Raw genomic sequence first — 12,073 nt, 5'->3', positions numbered from 1 at the left:
CTATTTCCCTGAGTCAGGTAAATGAAGTCTTGGTACAATGAATAGTTATATCAAAGCTGTTAAAACAGGGTCAGCCCTGCTTTGTGTGGGTTTCTCCTGTACCCCAAACTCCTTCCACACCTCAGCCCTCTCAAATCTCTGCCCAGAGCAGTTCAATTAAAAGTAAGGAATGGTCAGACAGACTAGTTGGAAGAATAAAGCATTGAAATTACCACTTGTGCATTGTTCAGTCGTTGTTCAGTCACTAAGTGGAGTCTGATTCTTTGCTACTCCATGAACTGCAGTATACCAGGCTTTCCTGTCCTTCACTATCTCCCAGAGTTTGTTCAAACTTGTGTCCATTCAGTCAGCGATGCTATCCAACCACCTCATCCTCTTGTGCATTGTTCTTTAACAAATATATGTGTTAGGAACTTGGCTAGCATCAAAGGTACAGTGGTGAGCGGATAGATGTGGGCTTTGACTCTATGGAAATTGTAATGGGTGAATCAGACTTTGATCACACATTTAAATAGAATAGCAAGCCACAATAAGTACTATGAAAAAAAAAAAAAAAACTGCACAGTGGATTGAGAACAAATAATAAGAGATCTGACCCAGCCTGGGAGGGAAGAGAAAGAAGGTAAGCTTCCTAGAAAAAGTAGTGTTTGAGATCTGAACAGTAAGAGTTCTCTAGGCAACGGGTGGTAGCAGACAAGGAGGGAGCATTCCAGTAGAAGGTCTGTCAAGGTCAAAGTCAGAAAACTAAATTCTTTACCACTAATCTCAATTTGAACCTCAGGGCATTCCAGAAAGAGAGGGCCAGGAAAAGCAGAGTGTTGAAGAGTCTAAAGACCAATTAGATTATTCCTGCTCCAAAGAGCAGATGAACCTCATAAGAACTTGAACTAAATGAAGTCTCTCGCCTGTCAGTTCAGTTCAGTTCAGTCTCTCAGTTGCGTCCCATTCTCCAACCCCATGACTGCAGCATGCAGGCCTCTGTCCATCACCAGCTCCCAGAGCTTACTCAAACTCATGTCCATTGAGTCAGTGATGCCATCCAACCATCTCATCCTCTGTCGTCCCCTTCTCCTCCTGCCTTCAATCTTCCCCAGCATCAGGGTCTTTTCAAATGAGTCAGTTCTTCGTGTCAGGTGGCCACAGTATTGGAGTTTCAGCTTCAGTGTCAGTCCTTCCAATGAATATTCAGGACTCCTTTAGGATGTCCTGAATATGATATTATTCCTGATCTCCTTTAGGATGGACTGGTTGGATCTCCTTACAGTCCAAGGGACTCTCAAGAGTCTTCTCCAACACCACAGTTCAGAAGCATCAATTCTTCGCCTCTTGCCTTATACCCATCTCTGTATTCACCAAATGTTTTAGCACCTACAGCAAAATGCAGGGTGGGAACAGGAGGGCAGCCCAAAGGACTGATGAAAAATCAATCCTACTCTCAAGGAGCTCTTGTTTTTCTGCATTTAGATTCCTGATACCCATCGCATTCCAGCAGACCAACCGCCCTGTCCCTGTTGTGTATTCGCTCAATACTGAATTTCAGCTCTGCAACAATGAGAAGGTGTTCCTAATGGACCCCAACACTTCTGATATGTCACTGGCAGAAATGGATTACAAAGGAGCCTTCTCGAAAGGTAAGCGTTCCCTTCACCCAAAGACAGAGACTCAAATGGACTTGAGAAGCTATCAGATAGGTCTCCTAGCATCTCTGCTTGTCGGCTTTCAGTCAGCTCTCCAGGGAAGAGTCCCCTAGGGCTGGTTCCAGGGCAGCCAGGGTTTAGTCAAGGAATAGACTCATATTCTTCCTTCAGGTTATTTCAAAATAAGATCATATTCTTTGTGCTATAATGATCAGCGATGTGATGAGTGTGAAAGTACTGATGAGTAGTAAGAACACAGGGGCTTCCAGCCAAATTCTAATGCATTGTCTAACTTTGGGTGAATTGCTTCATCTCTCGGTTCCTGAGATTGCAATATGACTGCCTGCTGCTGCTGCTGCTAAGTCGCTTCAGTCATGTCCAACTCTGTGCGACCCCATAGACGGCAGCCCATCAGGCTCCCCCGTCCCTGGGATTCTCAAGGCAAGAACACTGGAGTGAGTTGCCATTTCCTTCTCCAATACAAGAAAGTGAAGAGTGAAAGTGAAGTCACTCAGTCGTGTCCGAGTCTTAGTGACCCCATGGACTGCAGCCCACCAGGCTCCTCCGTCCATGGGATTTTCCAGGCAAGAGTACTGGAGTGGGGTGCCATTGCCTTCTCCATATGACTGCCTACCAGCCTCAAAACTACACCAAATGTCCATGTCTTCTTCAGCAGGCTTTCTCTACTTGAAATGGTTCCTTTGCCCTCTCCCTGCTCCAGACACAGCTTCCTTGACTTTCTTCTTTTTCAGATCTCTATCTAAATGCTAACCTCCCCAAAGAGACTTGCTTTGACCATACCAGTCAATCTAATATAGGTTTTCGTATCTTTCACTTTCACTAAATGTTGTTCATTTTTTATAGTACTTCTCACAATTTTTAATATCATATTTCTTTACTTATTTATTGCCTGTCTCTCCCACTAGGACACAGATTGTGATTAAATATCAAATTTTCACATGATCCCACCAATGCCTAAGTGCTCAAAAAATATTTGTTGAATGAATAAACTATAGATGAATCAACCCATCATCTTTTCTTCCAGTTTCTCTCTTCCGCCTTTTTCTTACTTTTAATCTTTTGCTCATATCTGAGTGTTTTTTCTCTCATCCTAAAAACATATCCCATAAGAGAAAATCTCTCATCCCTACCTCTTGCTCAAACTTCAACCCACATGTCCTCCTTTTCTTTCCTCTGAGAATCTTCCTGAAGGAGTGGTGAACAGACACTGTCCCCATGGCCCTTCTTCCCAGTCACTCCTGTGTCGTCTGCTGCAGACTGGCTTTGTCCTACCACAGCTCAGAATTCTCTCTTGTCCATGAGGCTGGCTTTGTCCTACCACAGCTCAGAATTCTCTTGTCCATGAGGCTGGCTTTGTCCTACCACGGCTCAGAATTCTCTCTTGTCCGTGAGGCTGGCTTTGTCCTACCACAGCTCAGAATTCTCTCTTGTCCGTGAGGCTGGCTTTGTCCTACCACAGCTCAGAATTCTCTCTTGTCCGTGAGGCTGGCTTTGTCCTACCACAGCTCAGAATTCTCTTGTCCATGATACCAGGCCCGTGGATTTTGACACTTTGTTTGGTTTCCTTTGCACCAGCCTCTCCTGATGCCATCTTGCCTTTCTGACCATTTCCCCTCCTGGCCCTCCATCCTCTGCCCTGTCAGTATGGCTGTCTCCACATTCCATGCTTGGCTCCTTCTGTTCTTACTTCAGTGCTCCTCCAGTCACCCCCATGACTTGGCTCCTCCCTGTCCTCTGAACTTCCTAACCTCCTGCTACTCCACAGCTGCTCCATGAAAATTAACCTTGTCCCTGGTCTCCTCTGAGCTTCTCTTCCACACGTCCACACACAGATTGAAACTACCAAACCTCTCCAAGTGATGGCATTCAGACACCTTGTTGTCATTGTTCCATTGCTCAGTCATGTCTGATTCTTTGCAACCCCATGGACTGCAGCACGCCAGGCCTCCTGTCCTTCACTATCTCCCTGAGTTTGCTCAAACTCATGTCCATTGAATTTGAGCAGACTCAAATGATGCCATTCAGTGATGCCATCCAACCGTCTCATCCTCTCTCCCCCACTTCTCTTCCCGCCCTCAATCTTGCCCAGTGTCAGGGTCTTTTCCAATGAGTCAGCTCGTCGCATCAGGTGGCCAAAGTATTGGAGCTTCAGCTTCAGCATCAGTCCTTCCAATGAATATTCAGGACTGATTTCTTTTAGGATGGACTGGGTAGATCTCCTTGCAGTCCAAGGGACTCTCAAGAGTCTTCTCCAACACCACAGTTCAAAAGCATCAATTCTTTGGCGCTTACCTTTCTTTATAGTCCAACTCTCACATCCATACATGACTACTGGAAAAACCATAGCTTTGACTATATGGACCTTTGTCGGCAAAGACATCACGTCTCTGCTTTTTAATACACTGTCTAGGTTTGTTATAGCTTTTCTTAAGAGGTCTAAAACTGGACTCATCTCCCCCCAGAAATGTTCCTCTCACATTCACTGCCCCACTGACTGCATCAGCAAGCTCTAGGTGGCCAGCCAAAGATCTCAGGGCTAATGCCTATTTCTCCTCTACCTCCTGTACCCCACCCCTGATGGTAATAAGATCCCAACTCTCAGGCATTTCTTCCTTCAGTCCCTTTGTTGTTGTTTAATCTCTCAGCTGTGTCAGACTCTTTGTGACCCCATAGAGTATAGCCCGCCAGGCTCCTCTGTCCATGGGATTCTCTAGACAAGAATCCTGGAGTGGGTTGCCATTTCCTTCTCCAGGGGATCTTCCTGACCCAGGGATTGAGCCCACATCTCCAGCATTGGCAGGTGGATTCTTTACCACTGAACCACGAGGGGAACCGTCAGTCCCCTTGCCTCACCACTATATTTTGTTCATTGGCTTGTTTTTACCATTTTTAAAATTGGATTATAGTTTCTTTGCGAGGATGTGATGAATCGGCAGACTGGGATTGACGTACATACTCACTGCTATATTTGGATACCTATTTCTTGCTAGAGCATTACAATAACTCTCTACTTGTACCTCTAGTCTCTCTGTCATTATTCTCCATGTTTCTAAACTCCAGGTGTGTTGATATTAAGTCCACATTTAAAACATTCCAGGGACTTCCCTGGTGGTCCAGTGCTTAGGACATTGAGTTTCCACTGCAGGGGGCACAGGTTCAATCCCTGGCTGAGGAACTAGGATCCTCCATGCCATGTTGCACAGCCAAAACCTTTCCGTGTTCCCTACTACTCCGGTACTCAAGTCCAGAATCTCGGCACTGTTAATCAATTTTCCCAGAGCCCCTTCCTCCAACCCCTCAGCTCCCATCACTGGCCTGCCTGGTGCCACAGGAAATGCTCTGATGTGCATTCTGAGTCAGACGGATCTGTGTTCACATCCTGCTCCCACATGTCACAGATATGAAACATTGAAAAAGTTATTTAACATAGGGGCACTAATTGAACCCAAAGTAGGGAAAACCACTAGACCATTCAGGTATGACCTAAATCAAATCCCTTATGATTATACAGTGGAAGTGAGAAATAGATTGAAGGGCCTAGATCTGATAGACAGAGTGCCTGATGAGCTATGGAATGAGGTTCATGACATTGTACAGGAGACAGGGATCAAGACCATCCCCATGGAAAAGAAATGCAAAAAAGCAAAATGGCTGTCTGGGGAGGCCTTACAAATAGCTGTGGAAAGAAGAGAAGCGAAAAGCACAGGAGAAAAGGAAAGATATAAGCATCTGAATGCAGAGTTCCAAAGAATAGCAAGAAGAGATAAGAAAGCCTTCCTCAGTGATCAGTGCAAAGAAATAGAAGAAAACAACAGAATGGGAAACTAGAGATCTCTTCAAGAAAATTAGAGATGCCAAGGGAACATTTCATGCAAAGATGGGCTCAAAAAAGGACAAAAATGGTATGGACCTAACAGAAGCAGAAGATATTAAGAAGAGGTGGCAAGAATACACAAAAGAACTGTACAAAAAAGATCTTCACAACCCAGATAATCACGATGGTGTGATCACTGACCTAGAGCCAGACATCCTGGAATGTGAAGTCAACTGGGCCTTAGAAAGCATCACTACGAACAAAGCTAGTGGAGGTGATGGAATTCCAGTTGAGCTATTTCAAATCCTGAAAGATGATGCTGTGAAAGTGCTGCACTCAATATGCCAGGAAATTTGGAAAACTCAGCAGTGGCCACAGGCCTGGAAAAGGTCAGTTTTCATTCCAATCCCAAAGAAAGGCAATGCCAAAGAATGCTCAAACTACCGCACAATTGCACTCATCTCACACGCTAGTAAAGTGATGCTCAAAATTCTCCAAGCCAGGCTTCAGCAAAATGTGAATCGTGAACTTCCAGTTGTTCAAGCTGATTTTACAAAAGGCAGAGGAACCAGAGATCAAATTGCCAACATCCACTGGATCATGAAAAAAGCAAGAGAGTTCCAGAAAAACATCTATTTCTGCTTTATTGACTATGCCAAAGCCTTTGACTGTGTGGATCACAATAAACTGTGGAAAATTCTTCAAGAGATGGGAATACTAGACCACCTGACCTCCCTCTTGAGAAATTTGTATGCAGGTCAGGAAGCAACAGTTAGAACCGGACATGGAACAACAGACTGGTTCTAAATAGGAAAAGGAGTACGTCAAGGCTGTATATTGTCACCCTGTTTATTTAACTTATATGCAGAGTACATCATGAGAAACGCTGGGCTGGAAGAAGCACAAGCTGGAATCAAGATTGCTGGGAGAAATATCAATAACCTCAGATATGCAGATGATACCACCTTATGGCAGAAAGTGAAGAGGAACTAAAAAGCCTCTTGAAAGTGAAAGAGGAGAGTGAAAAAGTTGGCTTAAAACTCAACATTCAGAAAACGAAGATCACGGCATCTGTCCCATCACTTTATGGGAAATAGATGGGGAAACAGTGGAAACAGTGTCAGACTTTATGTTTTTGGGCTCCAAAATCACTGCAGATGGTGACTGCAGCCACGAAATTAAAAGACGCTTACTCCTTGGAAGGAAAGTTATGACCAACCTAGATAGCATATTCAAAAGCAGAGACATTGCTTTGCCAACAAAAGTTCGTCTAGTCAAGGCTATGGTTTTTCCAGTGGTCATGTATGGATGTGAGAGTTGGACTGTGAAGAAGGCTGAGTGCCAAAGAATTGATGCTTTTGAACTGTGGTGTTGGAAAAGACTCTTGAGAGTCCCTTGGACTGCAAGGAGATTCAGCCAGTCCATTCTGAAGGAGATCAGCCCTGGGATTTCTTTGGAAGGACTGATGCTAAAGCTGAAACTCCAATACTTTGGCCACCTCATGCGAAGAGTTGACTCATTGGAAAAGACTCTGATGCTGGGAGGGATTGGGGGCAGGAGGAGAAGGGGACGACAGAGGATGAGATGGCTGGATGGCATCACTGACTCGATGGACGTGAGTCTCAGTGAACTCCAGGAGTTGGTGATGGACAGTGAGGCCTGGCATGCTGCGATTCATGGGGTCGCAAAGAGTCGGACAGGACTGAGTGACTGATCTGATCTGATCTGAGCAGGAACTAAGAAAAAGTAACTACACCAGGACTGGTACCCTTCCAGCATTTCGTATTTTGTACATGGACTTGCTTTTACCTGGGATGCTCTTGCAGCCTCTCCCTCCCGACTCAGATGCCCCAGCTGACCACTCCTGATTCAGGATACAGCTCAAATGTCATCTCCTCTTTATACCCTTCCATAGTGCTCTCCAGGCAGACTTTGGTGCTAAGCCCTCATTGTCAGCTCTGTGCTCATTTGATGTTGTTGACCTTCCTCTGTGGTGAGGTAACAGTATCGCACGGTGGTTAACAGTGTGGGTGTTTCAAACCAAGCACCTTCGACTTTGAATCCCACCCTCACCACTTGGTGACTCTGTGACCTTGAACAAATCACCTCACCACTCAGTGTCCTCATCTGTAAAATGGTGAGCACCTCCTGAGTTCTCCCATGGGAAGGACTTGGTAAAGTACCTTGCCAGGAGTATGAGTTCAATAAATGCTAGCTGCTTTTAGCAATTGCTTCGCTTGTATTTCTCCCCTCTTAGCTGTGTCTCACTGACCTTTGTATCCCTTGCACATGAGGGAATGCGTGCCCTACCCTAAATAGTTCAGGAACATTTCCTGATTAAAGGAAACAATGCATGAATCAATGTGTATTTTAGGGGCACATAGAAAGGTACTTTTGATTCTGAAGAAGCGTGTTAAAGCCTTCCTATCCTTGACACTATTTTTTTCCCCTCTTTCTTAAAGTCTGACCTAATTAAGCCTTGCAATCTTTTCAGGTCAAATCCTCTATGGCCGAGTACTTTGGAATCCAGAGCAAAACCTTAATTCTGCTTACAAGCTCCAGCTGGAGAAGGTCTATCTTTGTACTGGAAAGGATGGCTACGTGCCTTTCTTTGATCCCACAGGGACCATCTACAATGAAGGGCCACAGTATGGATGCATTCAGCCAAACAAACATCTGAAACACAGATTCCTGCTGCTGGTATGCTGTTTGTGTTAAAGGGCTGACACACGGATAGATTTCCTCAGCTATAAATTTTGCCTAATGCTAATAGAACCCCACACTCGATGGTTTCTACAGATACTGTTATTGTTTTGTTGATGTTGTCTCTGTCAGCTTAATTCTAGCACATATTACAAAGCTAGTGATAATTATGGTGGGTAACAATGTTACCGACCCAGGTCTGGCTGCTTGCCACTGAAAAGCCAGTAAAAAGGTTGGTGGAAAGGAAAGTTTGCTTTATTTTGGATGCTGATAACCAAGGGCAGATGCATGTCTAACGGCCAGTTCTTCCCCTGACAATCAGGGGGCAAGAGCTTTTATAGACAGAGGGAAGGGGTTACATGCAGAAACAGTATGGTCAGCTCTGACAGTCGTCAGTGGTCTGACCAGAGTCATCTTGATTGTCTTGAATACTGTTAGTCTTCAGTTCTAGAGTTCATTTGTTTCCATTTCTTTGCAATCAGTTCTCAGACCTGTGGCAGTTTGTATCATGGCTACAGTCTGGTCATCATGTACTTAACTTCTTCCACCTGGTGGGAGTTTCAGTAACTACAAGACACCTCACAGGATATGGCTCAGAATATTATCTGTAGCCCTTGGTACTGCTGCTGCTGCTAAGTTGCTTCAGTCATGTCCAACTCTGTGCCACCCCATAGGCGGGAGCCCACCAGGCTCCGCTGTCTTGGGATTCTCCAGGCAAGAGTACTATAGCCCTTGAGAAGGAGCTAAAGGTCTTTGACTGTGCTTAATGACTACATTATTATTTGGTCTCCTTTGATTGTTTTCCTTTGTTTCTGCATTTTCTCACTTCTCTGATGAAACGTATTCTTTGGCCAAAGTTCTTCCACAGACAAAGGGCAGACTGAGGACGTGGAGGCAGGGGAGGGGCAAGGACCAGAGGGTCCTGCTCCATTTCAGCAAGACAAGCTGTCACTGACATTTTAGGAAGAGGAAAGACTAAGACAGTATTTCTCAGTGTGTCCCAGAGACCCCTCAATATATCCCCAGTATTCTTTCCGGGCCTCCATGAGCTCAAAACTACTTTCGTGATGATATGATGTTGCTTGTTTTTTTCACACTCATTCCCTCGCACTTGCAGAGAGTATGCAGGTTTACTGATATGGAATCACAATTCGTACTGTGCCTAATCTTTAAAAAAACACCACCTCCTGAGGTTTGATTTAGTATCAAAAAAGAATGTGCACAATTATCTGAAAAAGTTATTCAAACATTTCTCCCCCTTCCAGCTATTAATACATAAGCTTATGTGAGGCCAGATTGTCTTCACATACTTCAGCCAAAACAACATATCACAACTGATGGAAAATAGAAGCAATTATGAGAATCTACTTCTTTTCTAGCAATTTGCCAAAATGTAAAACAAGGCCAACTCTCTTTTTGGGTGGATATGAATATAGGTGTTTTCACTAAAAAATATGTTACTTATGTTAACATGTAATGAGTTGCTCATTTCTCTCTTAAAATGAATTAGTAAATATCTATATTTTTTCATTAAAAAAAAATTGTTCATTGTAGCATATCACAGTGTTAATTTTAATACAGTAAATATTGATAGATATAAATCACATAAACGAAAGCTTTGAGACGTCTTTCATTTTTAAGTCCTGAGGACACATAGCCTGAGAATTGCTGGTCTAGGCTATCTTACTTGTTATGTTTCAAGATCACAGAGACCACCAAGTGTCCTCCCCCAGAGGGCAGTGGGTGCCCTGGGGCAGCAGTCTACTTAAGGCTCAGGTGAGGGCTCCTGCAGCACACGCTCCCCCAATCCAAAGGGTGACTGCCTCCTCCCTGTGACCACCGCCTGCCAGTTCAGTGGCTCCATCTTGCTAGATCTTGTGTTTCTCTCTTCCAACTCCTAGGACCGCAGTCAGCCAGAGGTAACTGACAAGTACTTCCATGACGTGCCCTTTGAGGCCCATTTTGCTTCCGAGCTGCCTGATTTCCACGTGGTCAGCAGCATGCCAGGCGTGGATGGATTTACTCTGAAGGTAGACGCGCTCTATAAGGTGAGTGTGGTGAGAATAGAAGTAGAGCACCAATTCACTTTAAAGGTTACAAAGAGGAGGATGACATCATCTGTGCAATGGCAGTTTCTTTTTATAGCATTCTTGCTGGCAGGTCTTTTTATTGTTGTTAAACTTACCATTGTTTAACCACTAAGTCCTGTTGAACTCCTTGTGACCCCATGGACTGCAGCACGCAAGGCTTCCCTGTCCTTCACCATCTCCCAGAGTTCACCCAAGATCATGTCCATTGATTTGGTGATGCCATCCAACCATCTCATCCTCTGTTGTACTCTTCTTTTGTCTTCAGTCTTTCCCAGCATCGGGGTCTTGACTTCCCTGGTGGCTCAGACAGGAAAGAATTGGCCTGCCATACAGGAGACCTGGGTTCGATCCCTGGGTTGGGAAGATCCCCTGGAGAAGGGAATGGCAACCCACTCCGGTATTCTTGCCTGGAAAATTCCAAGGACAGAGGAGCCTGGCAGACTATAGTCCACAGGGTCGCAAACAGTCGGACATGACTGAGCAACTAACATAGTTACCCCAAATTTTTTCATCTATCCAATAGACCAAAGCAATAATAAAATTCTTTAATTCGCATATAGTCTCATCATGGCTCTGTGCAGCACCAGCTATTTTTCACAATTATGTGGAAATATTTAACAAAATCATAAATACAGTCCAGTGATTTAGAATGGTAAGAATTACTAGTATTTAATAAGCAAAAATACTCTTAAGTCCCAGTAATAAGCATGAATTTCCAAGATCAATTTCTACTCTTCTCCATCTTCAAATAGTAAGTCATGACCTTGAATTTCAGAACTATTATCACTCTTCAGAAGTTATTTCAAAATCATGGAGGGTCTCAATGCGTGGCAGATGAAAGGGAAATAAAATGCTTGATGACATAACCACTCAGAAGATGATCCAAAAAGTATTCAGATTTAGCAAATTTTTATCAAGTGTCTGTTTATTAAGCGCAGAGTAGGTGTTTAATGAATCTTTATTGAATGACTCTATTTTAGCTAAAGTTCATCAATGAATAGTAAATTAGCATACAAACCAGTGGAAAGTCACTGGGAATGAATTGGTTATTAATACTATTACTCTACTTATGTCAATAAAGACCAACAAATCATAAGCATTCACTAAGCTACAGAAACCCTAAAAGATAAATTCTTAGGGCTATTCCATGAACAAGTAGGGAAACAGAAAAAAATATGAATATTTGCCCTAAAATCACTTTAATTTGGAAATAGACTAGACCCAAAATATTTGGTTCAGTTCTCTATTCAGACACCAACCATTGCTAATGCTTTTCTTTTTCTTTCTTTTTTTCCTGTACTTCATCAAAATCTTTATTTATTTTGCTACAGTTATAGTGGCATACTTACTAATCCTTAAATGCACCACGCATAGTCTTACCTCAACATTTTTTAAAGGAGGCCAGTGACCAGTGATAGTCTGATTTATTCTATGACTTAAAAAAAAAAAGATTCTTTCTTTAGTGGATCAGTTCCCTTTCTTTTTTTTTAATTGAAATATATTTGATGTACAATGTTATGTTAGTTTCACATGTGATACATAGTGATTTGACATTTGCATACATTATGAAATGATCAGTGTGGTAAATCTAGTAACCATCTGTACCATACAAAGTTATTACAGTATTAGTGGCCATATTCCTTATGCTGTGTATTACATCTCACAACTTCTTTATTTTATAGCTGGAGGTTTGTACCTCTTGAGCCCCTTCATGTATCCCGGCCCCCCACCCCCTCCTTCATCTGGCAACTACCTATTTACTCTCTGTATCTGAATCTGTTTTCATTTTGTTTTGCTTGTCTTTTTTT

General features: G+C 43.4%; 1 protein-coding gene across 1 annotated transcript in view; it reads left to right on the top strand.

Moving 5' to 3' along the window:
* FRAS1 (Fraser extracellular matrix complex subunit 1) overlaps window positions 1-12,073 on the top strand; it is a 534,425-nt gene that overhangs the window by 517,536 nt on the left and 4,816 nt on the right. The window contains exons 71-73 of the mRNA XM_086405184.1: window positions 1,465-1,631; window positions 7,967-8,172; window positions 10,077-10,223. Of these exons, the coding sequence (XP_086261310.1) occupies window positions 1,465-1,631; window positions 7,967-8,172; window positions 10,077-10,223 (520 nt within the window). The remainder of the gene's footprint in view (window positions 1-1,464; window positions 1,632-7,966; window positions 8,173-10,076; window positions 10,224-12,073) is intronic.

The sequence above is a fragment of the Bos grunniens genome, chromosome 6, assembly GCF_055505025.1.
Source record: "Bos grunniens cultivar Pamir isolate PY7600 chromosome 6, Bosgru_T2T1.0, whole genome shotgun sequence".
NCBI classification, from domain to species: Eukaryota; Metazoa; Chordata; class Mammalia; order Artiodactyla; family Bovidae; genus Bos; species Bos grunniens.
This window is presented reverse-complemented; position numbering and strand designations above follow the sequence as displayed.